Source organism: Cotesia glomerata, linkage group LG8 (assembly GCF_020080835.1).
Source record: "Cotesia glomerata isolate CgM1 linkage group LG8, MPM_Cglom_v2.3, whole genome shotgun sequence".
NCBI lineage: Eukaryota > Metazoa > Arthropoda > Insecta > Hymenoptera > Braconidae > Cotesia > Cotesia glomerata.
In genome coordinates this window covers 5867695-5884851 of record NC_058165.1, presented here as the reverse complement: position 1 = coordinate 5884851, position 17157 = coordinate 5867695, and the positions used below count along the sequence as shown (strand labels likewise).

The window sequence follows — 17157 nt, the reverse complement described above, 5'->3', positions numbered from 1 at the left end:
ATAAATTGTATGTTTTTTAAATTAAAATTACTCATTGAAAGGTTGACAATAAAGTATCAATGTTAATCGTATCAATTATATTTATGTCTGGCCGAGGCACAATGTCTAATATCAACTTCGGAATAGGTAAATCACTTTCATATTTATAAAAATCGTTGAAGAATATTTTAACTACAGCATACTTATACGGCAAATGATCAATTACAATTGACTTGGACGAAAAATTGTTAATTCGATTTCGAATTACCGAGTAGTTAGTTGGTAAGCTAATATTACACCAGTGCCGATAGTGATGTTGATCGAATAAACATAATTTGACTCTAAGACTGCCAGTATTTTTATCTACAACCATATCATAAAGAATTGTATACACTTGATATCTTGGTTGATAGGTTGGTTGAAACATATTAATCACAAATTTTGTCGATGTATCTTGTAGTTTATAACTGCATTTATTACTCCGAGAGCGCATAATTTCTTCAACAATATAAAATTTTTCTTTTATAACGTTGTCATTAGTAATCGACAAAAGAACATATTTTGCTGTAGAAAATTTCATCTTTTTCACAGAATCTGACGCTTTATTGCAAGGAAATTTAACTATCACCCCGTCAAAATACAACTGATTAAAATTAATATTTTTTTGCAACTCCGCATTAAAATAATTAACAAAAATATTCAAATTATCAAAAACGGGACACGGAATAAAATATTCAAACATGTTGATAGTTTGACAGAATTTTGGAACGAGATGAGTTGCCCTCGTAGCTGATGAAATCGTGAGCATATTCTCACCATTCCACATGAAGACATCAGTCAAGATTAAAATAATTGATTTCTTTGAAGTGTTCCAAACGTCGTAGCAGCTTGATAATTTATTACCACTGCGTTTTAATATCACTAATTCAATGCAACAAATCGCTACTTTTGTCAATATGACTTTTACATGATCAACTATTGATTGGCAACAATTGATTTTCTTTCCTGCAGAATCATAAATAAACACAACATCATAGTTCTTGTTAGCAATAATGTGCAAACCTTTTAAGTTAGGAACAATTACTTTGTACCCACTATCTTTGATTTCAGACATAACACTTGGTGTTAGTGTTTGTGAAGCACGCAAGATGCTTCTGATTGGAAAAGTTAGATTAGTTACGTTACACTTTAAGCATTTGCGAAGAGTGTAATAACCTGTTATCAAATCAATCACTTCATGAGAAAACTGATGCACATATTTCGTGTAATCTCTTCTCATGCATTGCCAATATTCAGGTAGCAGCTTTTCGAAGTAACTACGTTGGAGCAGATAACGACAGAGATACAAAGTGTACAGCTCAATGATGTCGAAGAATTCGTAGGGTTCGATCATTGAATTACGGTCGTTAGCACATGCATTTAGTTTAAAGGGCTTGATTTGTGTGCAACTCACAAAAAGAGATGGTTACAGTTACTATCTTCGATTATAGCAGTTATAATTTTTAATAATTACAATTATCATTTTCGATTGTAATCGTAACCATTATTAATAGTAACTAGTACAATTGTCAATGATAACACCTATTACTTTGTGACTAATTAATTTTATTACCATTTCAGATAGTAGAAGTTAATATTTTCGTATAGTAAATACTATTATTAATTTTTCTCCGTGTGGGTATAATCAAACGCGCTATTGCCAAATCTGTTTATTTATTCCGGCAAATAATAAATACCAAAGTTATTTTATTACTTTACTTTTTTAAATAAGTAAAAATCATCAATTATTAAATTGTTTAAATTAAATTATTTTAAATTAAAATAAAGAATTTTGATGAATATTGGCAAGACTAAAATTAAAAAAAAATTTTAACATTATTTTGACTCATTAGTTACGCTCGAACTGCCTTAATCTTTTTTAAAGCATTCAGAACAGGCTAATGTCGGAAAAATTTTTAGTGAGACCGGATGAGAGACTTAATGCGTTTTCGCATTGAGATTTCTTAAATTTTATTTTTTTAAAAAAAAATTTAAAGAAACCATAAAATAAATATTTTTTTATATTTAAACAAAAATTTTAGTTCTAAAACTACAACGTAATATAATTAAGAGTACTCATTAGTGAAATAGAGTGCTGATAAGTCGATAATGACTTTATAAATCAATTTCATTAGTCTCGATCAATTAATTTTTTTAGTCGACGTCACCAAAATTTCCGGAATTTTTAGATTCCTCGACCAGTTATTAAATTACGGGTGGCAGACTATATCGATATAAAATCAGCCTCAAATAAGTTGCCTACGCAATATCTTTCCTATTTCTGAACGTTCTTTTTTTAAATGAAAAAATATGGACTTTCAAAGTTTTAGAGTACTTTTTTTACTTGTTAATATTTACGGTAAGTTTTACAATTAAAATAATAAAAATAAAACTTTTGCAAAAAACAATGAAATAAAAATAAAACTAGTTATTACGTGAGTATAAGTTAAGCTTAAAAAATTATAATTTTGAATTATAAACTATATTTTTAGAACTATAATTGTTTTATTTTTCTAGTTAATAGCAAAAAAAAAATTTTTATGTCATTAACCGAATTATAAAATTTTATACTAATATAAAGTAACGATAACAATAAATGTAAAGGCTTTTAATAGTAATTTTCCGAAATTTAATAACGTTTGAAAACAATTTTATTTGTGTGCAGAGTCTTGGGCCAATTCACCATCATTCATTCCGAGTAATGAAAGAATAAATTTATTTGAAGATAGCACTTTAGAATTGAAGTGTACCGGTCAAAAAAATGTAACATTCATCTATGCATCTGATACATCTTGTTCGGTGAGTAAAAATTCTTATCAAAATATCAATTTTGTTAAATAATCTATTAAATTACTTGTACAGTATTATATGTCCGAACCTGCAAAAGAAAACGAATATAAGGTAAAGTAAAAGTTTTACGAAAAATATCTTTACAATTATTCAGTCAATAATTTTTTAAATTATTTAGTGTTCTTCACAAAAACCGATTATTACTTACGAATTTGACGGTGAAAAATATTTGGCTCTATTCAGACGCGAACGTGTTATTTTCCAAGAAACTGGATGGTACGGTTGCATCGAAAGTGATAAATTAATTGCCGAAGGATGGAACGGACTCGAATGGATCGGCCTAACGCCCGATCACTTCAATAAATCTGATGATGTTTCATGGACCTACGTTTACATTCTGTGTAACTATCTTCCTAACTAATTCAACAAGTTAATTTATTCAACGAATCTTGTGATCTTTTGTAGTGCCCTACAGGCCTGGTTTTGTTGAAGCACCTCCAGCCAGCTATGTATATACTTTGTACGAAAAAGTCGGTAATGACGTATATTTTTCATGTCGGGCAACCATACGTTACTCTCGTAATAAACTCATTAAGGTCAGTCAATTAATAAAGATTTTCCACACGGAAAAAAATACATTGCGGATATCCCTATGTCGTTATATTGCATTGCTATAAGTCCTATGCTTGGATTATCTACTATACTGTATGGTATGAAAATCTTTGCGTCTATTACACGGGCGCATAGGAGGCTTGACGTGACAGCATTACCGCCAGCCCCATAGTGCATCGGAGATGTCGCAATGCTACTAGTATTTCCCGTGATATTACTTGGTGCGACAATCAATAATTCTATCGAATTACGGTCAATATTTCATGGGTACAACTACTATGCCGACATAAACATTCATAAATTAGTAAAAATAATTAGTTTTACTAATCTAGTTTAATTCATAAATTAGTAAAACTTCTTTGAAATTAATTGTTACAATAAACTAGTTTAATACAAAATTTTTAAATATTTTCCATCGAACACACTGATAAAAGGATTTGTTTATATTTAATAAGCTTTATTAATTGTTAATAAATGATTTTTTAATACCATAGGACTTAATAAATATTTATTAAAAATTTATAAATTATTTATTAAATTTTAATAAATATTTGTTGACAGGTAACAAATATTTATTAACAGTTGATAAATAATTTATAAACTGTTAATAAATATTTATTAATGGTTTATGAATATTTGTTAACTGTTAACAAATATTTATTTATCTATATATATAAAAATGAATCCCTATTTCCCTTGGTCATGCCATCACGCATTAACGCACGGAAAAGAGAAAACTTCAAAAATTACAGTATCAAATGTAAAATCGGTCCCGTCCTAATCAAAACTATAAAAATTACAGTTTGAAATAACATTTTTCTAAATTCAATTTTTTAATTTAATATTCAGAGCTTTCAATGTAAATATTACATTCTACAATGTAATTTTAATGAAATCTGTAATAATTACATTAGAATTTATTAGAGACCAGGTTTTAGTATTAAACAAATATTTCTTAGTATTTAAAATAATTTGTTTGTATTTAATAAGTCTAATATTAATTTATTAAATATTAATAAATCTTTTTAAATACTAATAAATATTTGTTAAAGACTAAAAAGTGGTCTCTAATAAATGATTTGTTAAATATTAACAAATATTTTTAACTATAAACAAATTCTTCTGTCACGTTTAGTATTTTATTTACAGATGATTATTTATGAGACGCTATAATAAACGAGTATACTAACAAGAGACTAACCCCGAATTGGCGAAATAGCGGGAACGGTTCCTTCTGTAGTACTTTCAACTCCTACGTGGAGTATTTGTTATTGGAGTGTGCAGTAGAATTTACCGCAAGATTGGAGTAAATTCAACTTATTGACTTAGTAAAATTTGACGCATATTGAGTAACTGTTATCACTTATATGATATTTGTAACTACAGAAACATTTACTGCAATCTTGTAGTACATGATACTGCACATTATTTTCCGTGTAGTTAATAAATCTTTCTATCAGTGCATAACCCATTCAATTAATTAAACAAACTTTGTTACTACTCCAATATCAGCATAAGAAATATAACAATGACGGATAGACTTTTCTGCCAAGAGCATCGTAAATGTCGCCAGTCACTATGGGTCTGACGCCTATAGTGACATTGGAGCATCGGCTATAACTATTGTCGATTTTACTATTCCCACCATAGCCAAATCATCTATGCTGACGATTTTTATATCGAATCAAAATCTTCTAAGCCATACAGTATAGTGTTCACACCCATAGTGACATAGTGATATCCGCAATGTATTTCTTTCCGTGCACACTTTTAATATATGATTCAACTGATATTTATGATTAAAAAGTTATTTGTTATAATTTCAGAGAGGAAAAATAGTTTCGAATAGCATACGTGAATCTAAAAGAGGTTTTACGCTGAAAAATGTTGCGGATGCCGATTCTGGAAACTATACATGCCGCAACTCCTTAGGCTATGGGGAACGTACAAGTGTTCAATATGTATTAATAGTTACAGGTAGATAAAATTTTATCATTTAATTATATTCATTTTATTTCAAATGTTTTTCATATCACTTTTATAAATTTAATATACAATTTTCCTAAATCGGCTTCTAAATTTTTATTTAAGGAATCTTTCTGGTTTCAGCGCTCGAAAAAAACAAATATTCATTATTTTTTTATGCAGAAACCATTATAGATATTGATATAAACTTTGATCAGCTCAATACATACACTCTCAAACGGCGCAAAAAATATCAAACTTTATTTTTTTTAATATTTTTCATATGAATACACTAGGGGTGAATAGTGTTCTTTCAAAACGTTGATATAGAGCTCACATCTATGATAACATGGCAAAGGCTCATTTAAAACATTAAAACTAAAATTACTTACTTTCGATATATAAGTACTTATTAATTTTTATTGATAAACAGTGACGTGGCTGAGATTAAAAAAAATGGAATTTGAGCCTTTTTTCGCAGTTTTTAGTCCTAAACAAATAATTAAAATCAAAATTTTCATTTGATTGTAGTTCGGGCCATAGCTACTATTATATAGAATTTCAACACAATACTTTTCGATATGTAAACATTCGAAAAATAAACTAGAAAATAATAATCATCTCAAAAGGTACAAACCAGAATGATTCCTTAAAGGGGAACACCACTGTGACGATCGAAAAAAAGAGGTGATTTTCGGGAATTTTTTCGATAGGGAAAATAAAGGAATTTGGGGATCGGATTTTTTTTATTTTATTAACTGTACATTAAAGATTATTACCCTAAATTTTTATTGAAAAATATTTAATTATTACAAAGTTATTAACAATCTCGTAGAGCACTAGAAAAAATTTCCCCCTCTATGGTCGGTTTTATAACTCAAAAACGGATCATCTGAAAATAAAAACCCAAATTGCTTTTTAATCAGTAAGGATGTAGTTATCGTCGCACGGACAAAATTTTGAAAATTTTAATTTTTAAATAATGGCGACTGATTAAAAATTCTCTCACTATTCTTACTGTTTTTTTTTTTTTTTGTTTTAACCCGGCTAAAAAAATCTTTTAAATGAAAATTTTTTAAATCTCGTACGTGCGACGATAACTACATCCTTACTGATTAAAAAGCAATTTGGGTTTTTATTTTTAGATGATCCGTTTTGCACGACTCATGATGCGAAGCATCAGATAGTGCTTTACGATCGACAAATTTTTTTCGCCTCATTTAAGCAACTATTTTTAGTATTATAACCTTGTTAGTTCACGGAATCAAGATATTTTGCATACTATTGTCGAGATAATTTAATGGAGATTAATTCCATACTTTCTCAAAATTGATTTACTGCAATAGAAACGGAAAAAAACATCAAAATAGGTCAAAAAATTTGCCTGTCCGTCATGTATGAAACCCCGGAAACACTGTAACTTGTGAAAAAATCAATTATTTGAGTTAAATTTTTTTTTTTTAAATTTTAATCGACGATTGTAGGTCACTGAATGCGAATGGTTAATTAATTCAGTGTCGTTTAATTACAATTAATAAAAAACGAAAACTACAAGACTGTATCTAATATATAAAATTCTCGTGTTACAGTTTTCGTTGCCATACTCCTCCGAAACGGCTTGACCGATTTTGATGAAATTTTTTGTGCATATTCGGTATCTATGAGAATCGGCCAACATCTATTTTTCATCCCCCTAAATGTTAGGGGTAGTCCACCCCTAAATTTTTTTTTTTATTTTTTAGACAAAATTTTTAATTTCTATTTTTTTATGATACAACATACAAAAATACATACAATCCTCAATTTTCACCTTTCTACGATCAACCCTTATTTTTTAATAGCCATTTTAGTAATTTAATCATTTTTCCTCTCCGGTCGAAAACTGATCAATCGTCATTTAATTAATTATCCCCGCCAGATGTCTACAGGTGTCACTTCTGACCCAGTAAACAGCACGGAGTAAGGATGAGAACGAAGCCGGTCTCCTTTCTTTCTCACTCCCTACACAGTTGTCGGTCATCATTATTGTTTATGCATCAAGTGTAGTAGTAACGTTGACAATTATTATTTTGCTATCTCAGTGTAACTCTCATATTAACTTTTGATCATTCCTATTTTATCAATAATAATTAAATTATCAATTTTGAGTGTATTTTGTACGATTAGTTAATCAAGTGATTTTATAACCTCAAAAGTACTCAACACGTGACACGAGCTTCCAATAAAAACGGATTTTGTGTTGTAAGTATACTTTTTTTTATTTATATCGAAAATGTTGTTGATCTTATAAAAATGTAATTTTAATTTAATTTTATTAAAAAAATGTAATTGAACAATTAAGATTTTCATAGTTTCCAAAAAATCAATCATTATGAATCTTTATTTTGAAATGTCAATGGAAATATTGGTTGTATGAAAAAATTATAAGAGACACTGTTTTCATAAAATTTAATTTTTTACTTTTTTTTGAAAAATTTTTCCATAAAACTTATATTTTTGTTATAATTTCATAAATTAAAACTAATCATTTCAAAACTGCGGCAAAAATCCTGGCCCTAATTATACTTTTGTTATGTCCTAGACATTTTTTTTAATTTTCATTATTTTTTATATTTTCTTGTTTTATTTTTATCTCTCAGTTATTTCCGTTTAAATATTATTACAGTAAAATTTATTTTCCTTATGACTCAACGTGAGTATTTAGGTAGTTCAAAACGTGTTTGAAACTACGGTCGGCGCAATGCAAACAATGATTTTAGATAACAGTCGCCTGCATGAGCCACGTTGAATGGAATTATAAAGAATTTTTGAGTATCACATAAAATAATTTTAGAGAATATCAACTAGAAATATTAATAGTACAACGAATAATTTAAGAAATATTTAATACGACTGTTTAATTCAGAATAATTGAAAGTCTTTAAAAATATGAGAGTTAACAATAAACTCAACAAATATAGTTATTAAATACTGAAGGTAAAATAAAGTAATAAGGGAGATTTAAGATATATTATATAAGAATAAAAGGATTTAAGCTAAAAGATGAATTATTTTTTTTTTATAAAGTGAAGATGTTCGAAAAATCAACGTACTGAATAAATTTAGGAAATAATGTAACAAAATAGTTTCAAATAGAACATAAAATATTGTGCGCATAAGAATAAATGTGTTTGTGTGTGTATTGATGTGCCTATACATGGACAGATGTATATACCACTAACTTTAGGAATATACCTATACCCTTGTAAGAGATAACACACAAGATAGTCGATGCACAGCTAGTTTCCCGGAACATTTAGAGAGAGGGTGGAAGTCCCAAACTAGAGAGCTAATTGGATACATTGTCCCCCTACTGTTTCAATTATCGGACCCACCTAAACTCTCAGCCCCGGAAAACTGTCGTCGTATCGCTCTCTCGTGTCTAGGACATCCTAGTGTTAACATCGTCCTAAGAATATTCAAATTAAATACAAAAAAAATAAAATCAATAATTACACCAATCTATAAATATTAAAATCGTAAATCAAGAATAAAGTGTTAATTAAAATCAGTTGTAGTGAAAATTATAAAATTAATTGAAAGCGACAAACCAGGTATAATTTTAAAACATTACTTATTGTGTTAAACGGATTCAAAACTAAACATTGTATATAAACTGTAATTTTTAAGCGATAATTTGATTCTTAAACAATATATGTATTAAATTTAAACTACAAATCTAATCATTAAAACAAAACCTATCTTTCTCAATAAATTAAGTCTCAAGAGTTCCCGGTCTATAGGTCTTAATCGACTTGGGCCGAATACTAAATTATTTACAAAAAAAAGTCCAAATTCCGGACGTAACACTTTTAACATTTTTCATCATTAAATAATTTCATTAATTCTATTTATGTATGTTTTGTACAGTGAGCAATGCCAAGAAAACGCAAAGGGGCTGATTTGAGCCGCAGTATAAGTAAAGCTCGAAACTTGCGAAATAGCAGATCCGAAAGAACAGAAGAACAAATCCAGCAACAAAATACTGATGCACGTGTCAGAATGGCGCAATTGCATCAAGAAGAGCCAGAAGATACACGAGCTGAACGCAATGAAGTCAGAAGATTAGAACAACGACAATCACGCCGTTTCACAGTCAATAGACGAAGAACAAATGACCAACAACGACAACAGGTACATCGAGCATTTATATCTGATTCATTCCTGCGTCTAACATTCCAGTATGAGCCCGATATTGAATATTATGCTCATTCAATAGTAGTAATTGGTGCTATGGACAAGGAATGTCCGCATTGTCATGCTCTGAAATTCAAAAATGAGCCAGCTGGGATGTGTTGCGCGTCAGGAAAAGTGCAACTACCTAAAATTGAAACACCACCTGAACCATTGAACGGCTTACTTATCGGCACGGATCCAGATTCTAACGTGTTCCTGAAGTCAATTCGAAGATTCAATTCATGCTTTCAAATGACATCGTTCGGAGCAACAGAAATAGTTCGAAATACTAATGCAAATAGTCAACAATTCAATTCTACATTCAAAATCAGAGGCCAAGCTTATCATAAAATGGGCTCACTGCTGCCAATGCCAAACGAACCACATAAATTCTTACAAATCTACTTTATAGGCGGCGAGGATTCCGGAAGCGCACTTGCCAATCGCGTGAATGCACGTTGTGATTATAATAACCTTGATTCACTTTATGCCAGGCGCATCTTCAGCGAGCTAGATGCTCTTTTGAACGAGCACAACGAGTTGTTGAAAATATTCAAATCACATATGCACCAATTACAAAGCGATAATCACGCTATCGTCATTAATCCTGATAAAACACCAGCTGGAGAGCATATTCGTAGATTCAATGCACCCATTGTTGATGATGTTGCTGGAATCATGGTTGGCGATTGTACAGCTGCACGAGAAATTGTGATTCGTAGAAGAAATAATAATCTTCAGTTCATTGCTGACACACATCGTTCATATGACGCTCTCCAATATCCGCTAATATTCTGGAAGGGACAAGACGGATATTGCATAAACATAAAACAACGAGATCCCGTATCAGGTACTTCATTGATTATTAATTTGATCATTAATCATTTAACAAAACAATTAAATTATTGAACGTAATAAATTTAAATTAATTTTTATGAACAAATATTACAGGAGCTGAAACAAACAAGAACGTTAGCTCAAAGGATTATTATGCGTACTGATTAATGATTAGACGTGGCCTGGACAACGTCATTTTACGATGTCGTGAGCTTTGTCAACAATTCATGGTCGACATGTACGCGAAGATTGAGAGCGAACGACTACGATACTTACGATATAATCAACAAAAGCTGCGCGCGGAAGAGTACATTCATTTGCGAAACGCTATCAACAACAACGCCGACGTCGCCGAAATTGGTAACCATGTCATTTTACCATCATCGTACGTAGGCAGTCCACGTCATATGCAAGAATATATACAGGATGCTCTGACTTTCGTGCGCGAATATGGACGACCATGTTTATTTATCACGTTTACATGTAATCCAAAATGGCCAGAGATTACATCTTTGCTACTGCCTGGCCAAAATGCAATACATCGCCATGACATTACAGCACGTGTGTTCAGACAAAAGTTGAAGTCTTTAATAAGTTTCATTACTAAATCACATGTATTTGGTCCCACACGTTGCTGGATGTATTCGGTTGAGTGGCAAAAGCGAGGATTACCTCATGCACACATTTTGGTTTGGTTCATCGACAAAATCCGTCCTGAAGAAATCGATAGTATCATTTCTGCGGAAATTCCAGATCCATCCACTGACCAACTGCTGTTTGATATTGTTACAACAAACATGATTCATGGTCCATGTGGTACTTTTAATAGTTCATCGCCTTGCATGGCTGATGGAAAATGTACTAAAAATTTTCCTAAAGATTTTACCAATGATACGGTCACAAATGTCGACGGATACCCAATATATCGTCGAAGAAATCCTGAAAATGGCGGACAATCATTTATTAAAAATATCATCAACACAGACATTGATATTGACAATCGTTGGGTGGTGCCATATTCGCCTCTGCTGAGCAAGACATATAATGTTCATATTAATGTTGAGTTCTGCAGTTCTGTGAAGAGCATCAAATACATTTGCAAGTATGTCCATAAAGGCAGTGATATGGCTGTGTTTAGAGTGGAAAATACTAATGTGAATGCTCCTCCAGTGAATAAAAACGATGAAATAACGCTCTACCAAATTGGTCGGTACATCAGCTTCAATGAAGCTGCTTGGCGTATCTTTGGTTTTCCAATTCATGAACGGGATCCAGCAGTTGTTCAGTTAGCCATCCATCTTGAAAACGGTCAGCGTGTATTTTTCACGAACGAGACAGCGATTGATCGTGCAATAAATCCACCTAAAACTACACTCACTGCATTTTTTGAATTGTGTAATCGTGCGGATGATTTTGGTGCCTTTGCACGAACATTACTCTATTTACAAGTACCACGCTATTTCACATGGACTCAAACAAAAACATGGATGCCCCGCAAGCAAGGCTCACCAGTTACTGCATGTCTCAATTTTTATAATAATTAAATATTTTTTAATAAAAATTTAGGGTAATAATCTTTAATGTACCCTTAATAAAATTAAAAAAAAAAACCCGATTCTCAAATTCCTATATTTTCCCTGTCAAAAAAATTCCCGAAAACACTTCTTTTTTTTGATCGTAACAGTGGTGTTCCCCCTTTAGTTTACTTTTGAAACTTTTAAAAAATTGTATTAAATTCCATGAAAATTTACTTATGACTTATAAAAACTTCGAAAAAGATAACTAAGGGTAACAGTGACTCTACTGAAATATAAAACCGCTATTTTTTCTATATTCACAATTTCCGTAATTTTCCAAGAAAAAATTTTTTAATATTTCATAAAAACCCTCTCCTTAAATATAAAAAAATCACATCGTATAATAAGATTAATCTCAAAAACAATTACCATTTAATTAGATAAAAATTCGAATCTCTACAACCCAGTGATAATTAACAATTCACCAGAGCCTATAATTCCCGGCCAAACATTAAAATTGAAATGCTCTGTCGATACTCCTCATGGCCATTTGTATTTATTACGCTGGAAAATTCCTAAGCAGGTAAATATACTAACCAGTGCAATTGCTACATCTTTAATTTAATTAATTTTTTGAACATCACACTAATAATTTTATTTTCAGAGTTACAGAGTATCTTACAACTACTTCGAAGTACAAAATGATGAACATTCTTTTACATATACCAGAGAATTAATTATCTCAGGAGTAACTAATGAAGATGAAGGAGTCTATGAGTGTGAATATGTCGCTCCACAATTGAAAAAACAAAATTCATATAAGATAAATATAACCATCGATAATGAATCTTTAGTAGATTACAATGAAATTGATGCCTGTCTCAATTATTTTTAAATTGTTATTCGTATGGGTAACTCAGAGAACTAGGTAATGCAGAAATCTAAATTGTTTACCATTGCAAGCGTTTAATTAACTTTAAAATAGACGCTTATGATGTATGAATATCAATTATGAATAAATAATTGTTGTAAAACCAGTAACTTCCCAAATTTTGAAAAGTTTCAATTTTCTTAGCGTGAAATTAAAAATAAATTGTATGTTTTTTAAATTAAAATTACTCATTGAAAGGTTGACAATAAAGTATCAATGTTAATCGCATCAATTATATTTATGTCTGGCCGAGGCACAATGTCTAATATCAACTTCGGAATAGGTAAATCACTTTTATATTTATAAAAATCGTTGAAGAATATTTTAACTACAGCATACTTATACGGCAAATGATCAATTACAATTGATTTGGACGAAAAATTGTTAATTCGATTTCGAATTACCGAGTAGTTAGTTGGTAAGCTAATATTACACCAGTGCCGATAGTGATGTTGATCGAATAAACATAATTTGACTCTAAGACTGCCAGTATTTTTATCTACAACCATATCATAAAGAATTGTATACACTTGATATCTTGGTTGAAACATATTAATCACAAATTTTGTCGATGTATCTTGTAGTTTATAACTGCATTTATTACTCCGAGAGCTCATAATTTCTTCAACAATATAAACTTTTTCTTTTATAACGTTGTCATTAGTAATCGACAAAAGAACATATTTTGCTGTAGAAAATTTCATCTTTTTCACAGAATCTGACGCTTTATTGCAAGGAAATTTAACTATCACCCCGTCAAAATACAACTGATTAAAATTAATATTTTTTTGTAACTCCGCATTAAAATAATTAACAAAAATATTCAAATTATCAAAAACGGGACACGGAATAAAATATTCAAACATGTCGATAGTTTGACAGAATTTTGGAACGAGATGAGTTGCCCTCGTAGCTGATGAAATCGTGAGCATATTCTCACCATTCCACATAAAGACATCAGTCAAGATTAAAATAATTGATTTCTTTGAAGTGTTCCAAACGTCGTAGCAGCTTGATAATTTATCACCACTGCGTTTTAATATCACTAATTCAATGCAACAAATCGCTACTTTTGTCAATATGACTTTTACATGATCAACTATTGATTGGCAACAATTGATTTTCTTTCCTGCAGAATCATAAATAAACACAACATCATAGTTCTTGTTAGCAATAATGTGCAAACCTTTTAAGTTAGGAACAATTACTTTGTACCCACTATCTTTGATTTCAGACATAACACTTGGTGTTAGTGTTTGTGAAGCACGCAAGATGCTTCTGATTGGAAAAGTTAGATTAGTTACGTTACACTTTAAGCATTTGCGAAGAGTGTAATAACCTGTTATCAAATCAATCACTTCATGAGAAAACTGACGCACATATTTCGTGTAATCTCTTCTCATGCATTGCCAATATTCAGGTAGCAGCTTTTCGAAGTAACTACGTTGGAGCAGATAACGACAGAGATACAACGTGTACAGCTCAATGATGTCGAAGAATTCGTAGGGTTCGATCATTGAATTACGGTCGTTAGCACATGCATTTAGTTTAAGTGGCTTGATTTTTGTGCAACTCAGTGCGAAATTCACCATATGGACGGTTAACTTTTTTGAGTCGTGTTTATGTTTTTCGGTCATTCTTTGATTGGTTAAATTTTTTAATCCATAATATTGATCGCAAGTAGATAATTTTGAGACACTCTTATGGTCTAAGAGTGTCCAAGGTTGCTCTAATTCGTATGGAGTTAAATTAAAAGTAGAATCTAATGATATGTTTAAATTGTTTGATTTTTGATTCAGACAAATAGATGCATTGTTGCATTCTTGTTTCAGTTCAAGCTTAACCTGAAAATTTTTTTCTGAAGGTTGAATTGAACTTACGCTGTTGACTTTTCCTTTTCTAAAGAACAACGGATTACTGTCATTTATTAACGAAATAACAGTTGGATCGCAACATTTTGATACTCGATCAAGCTTTACCGTTGTCAAGAACCGAGTGTTTATTTTATTCCAAATAAGGGAGTCGTAGAATTTTCGGCAGGCACAATCAGTATGAATAGTTAAATTATCGGGAACTGAGTTTCTAGAAAAAGATATAGGCTCATTGAAGAAAATGTTGTTCTTTTTCTCATATACTAGTGAACAGAATGATTGTTGAGACAAGATGTCGAATTGTCGTAGCCAAATAAACAGATTCTCGTTTGTTAGTGTGTTTGGTTCGACTACGTTCGAAACAATGAAATGAAATGCATCATATAGTGTCAACGTAGACATTTAAAATATTTATTTAAATTAATTTTTAGATTAATACTTTTACTACTATTATAAACAACAGTAAAATTGAAAAATATAATCTGAAGAAAATAATATTATTTTTTAACTTCCCGCTAAGAAAATCGAAGATTTTCGAAAAATCGGGAAGTTATTGTTTTCACCCCGTTTTGCAAAAATCGAGGTTTCAACAGATCTCGACGTTTTGAAGCCCTAAGAAGCTTCCCTGACTATTTTTACGATGATGTCCGTACGTCTGTATGTGTGTGTGTGTGTGTGTGTGTGTGTGTGTGTGTGTGTGTGTGTGTGTGTGTGTGTGTGTGTGTGTGTGTGTGTGTGTAAACCTTTTATAACTTTTGAACGGCTTGACCGATTTGATCGCGGTTGGTGTCATTCGAAAGGTCTTCGCCAAACTTAGATTTCCTGTAAGTTGGAACCGATTCGGACCAGTAGATTTCGAGAAATCGTAAAAAAAAAATTGTTTTTTTTAAAGTGAAACTTTTATTACATCGTCTCAAACTTTTTCGTCTGTGTGTTGCATGTCACGTGACGGTCGGCCGTGGAGTAGGGATAAAGTGAAAGGCGCTCGTCAGAGCAGCCAAGGCCAATATGGCGGCACCTATAGTTCGCATCAGCTAACCATGTAGCATTTATATTCAAATGCAAAGTAAGATGTTATTTACTTCCTAAAAAAAAAAAACAAAAGGATCAAAAAGGATTCTTCATGTACTTAACTTTCACAAGAGGTAGAATTTGAAAAAATTTTAAATATTAATAGTTCAATGCTTTAAATACTTTTGTTTAATCAGAGCTTATTTTCGTTACTATGAAATAGTTACATTTATAAACTACGAGACTCATGGCGACAATAAAGTTATTGATAGAATAATTGAATTGGAAGGTAGATTTCGATATAATTAATAGTTATACCAAACAATAAATTTTTAAATGATCAGTAAAAAATCACACTTAATTTTTAATCAAACCACCGTTAGTTCTATTACACGGACTAATACAGCTCGTCCTCCAAAAACTGGCAGAAATTGAAATTCTTATAATCTTAATAAAATCATCATTCGGTAAATGTTTGATAGATTAAATTAAAGACGCAATTTTACCAACCATAAGATAAGTTTTAAAGAAAAAAATGGTGTGTGTACTTATGTACACGAGTCAGAAGTTATACTTCTTTGGCATAAGAAAAAAAATTTTGAAGAAAAAAATGCAAAGATGATCGAAGAAAAATGCTAAAAACAATCAAAAAGGTTATATTATAGTAAAAATTTAGCTATACCGTATAAATATAAAATCATTAATTATCATATGAATTTAATTCAATATTATTTAAGATTTTTCTGAATCAACTAATTTTGGAGTTGCAAAGTATCAATTATTTACTATTGATAACTATACACATTTTAATTATTTATTTAAAATATATGTTTTTTATAAAATAGTTCATTATTTATTATTTAACCTAGTGATAATATTTCTTTAGTTAATATTTTTTCAAAAATAATTTTAATTACATGAATTAAAAGACTTACAAATTGAAATGGTCTGTAATATAAATTTAAAAAAATATGGATAGAATTACTAAATTCGATAAACAAAATCAATATTTTTAATTATATTTGACGGCCAACTTCATCATGTCACTTTTTTGGGACATCATGCGCACGCAGCTCCAAAATTTCACTTTTATCCAAACGCGCCAAAAGAAGTATCACTTCAATAATAAGCTATCGTATTTCAATTAAATGTTCTTTAAAAATAACAAGACAGAAAATACAACTTTCACTATCTTCAGAAAAATTCAAATAGCTATTATTTCTTAACTTATTGACCTATTTAGCTTATCTTTGAACTTATTTGAATTAATCGTCTGAGAAAAATTTGTACTAAATTTCATTAAGATCCGTTAATGACTATAAGCACAATCACGGCAACATTCCCTGGGCTGACCCTTTTCATTTACCAATTATTAAGTTAGGATTAAAAA

General features: G+C 30.5%; 2 protein-coding genes across 2 annotated transcripts; both read left to right on the top strand.

Moving 5' to 3' along the window:
* Positions 1–2672: 2672 nt before the first annotated feature.
* Positions 2673–13009, top strand: LOC123271046. Its single transcript, XM_044737281.1, has 7 exons — positions 2673–2817; positions 2881–2919; positions 2987–3209; positions 3274–3404; positions 5247–5397; positions 12395–12537; positions 12619–13009. The coding sequence occupies exons 2-7, from the start codon at positions 2887–2889 to the stop codon at positions 12847–12849; spliced, it is 912 nt and encodes a 303-aa protein (XP_044593216.1). The 5' UTR covers positions 2673–2817; positions 2881–2886; the 3' UTR covers positions 12850–13009.
* Positions 9299–11277, top strand: LOC123271038. The gene is made up of 2 exons (XM_044737272.1): positions 9299–10450; positions 10552–11277. The coding sequence occupies exons 1-2, from the start codon at positions 9301–9303 to the stop codon at positions 10599–10601; spliced, it is 1200 nt and encodes a 399-aa protein (XP_044593207.1). The 5' UTR covers positions 9299–9300; the 3' UTR covers positions 10602–11277.
* Positions 13010–17157: the final 4148 nt, after the last annotated feature.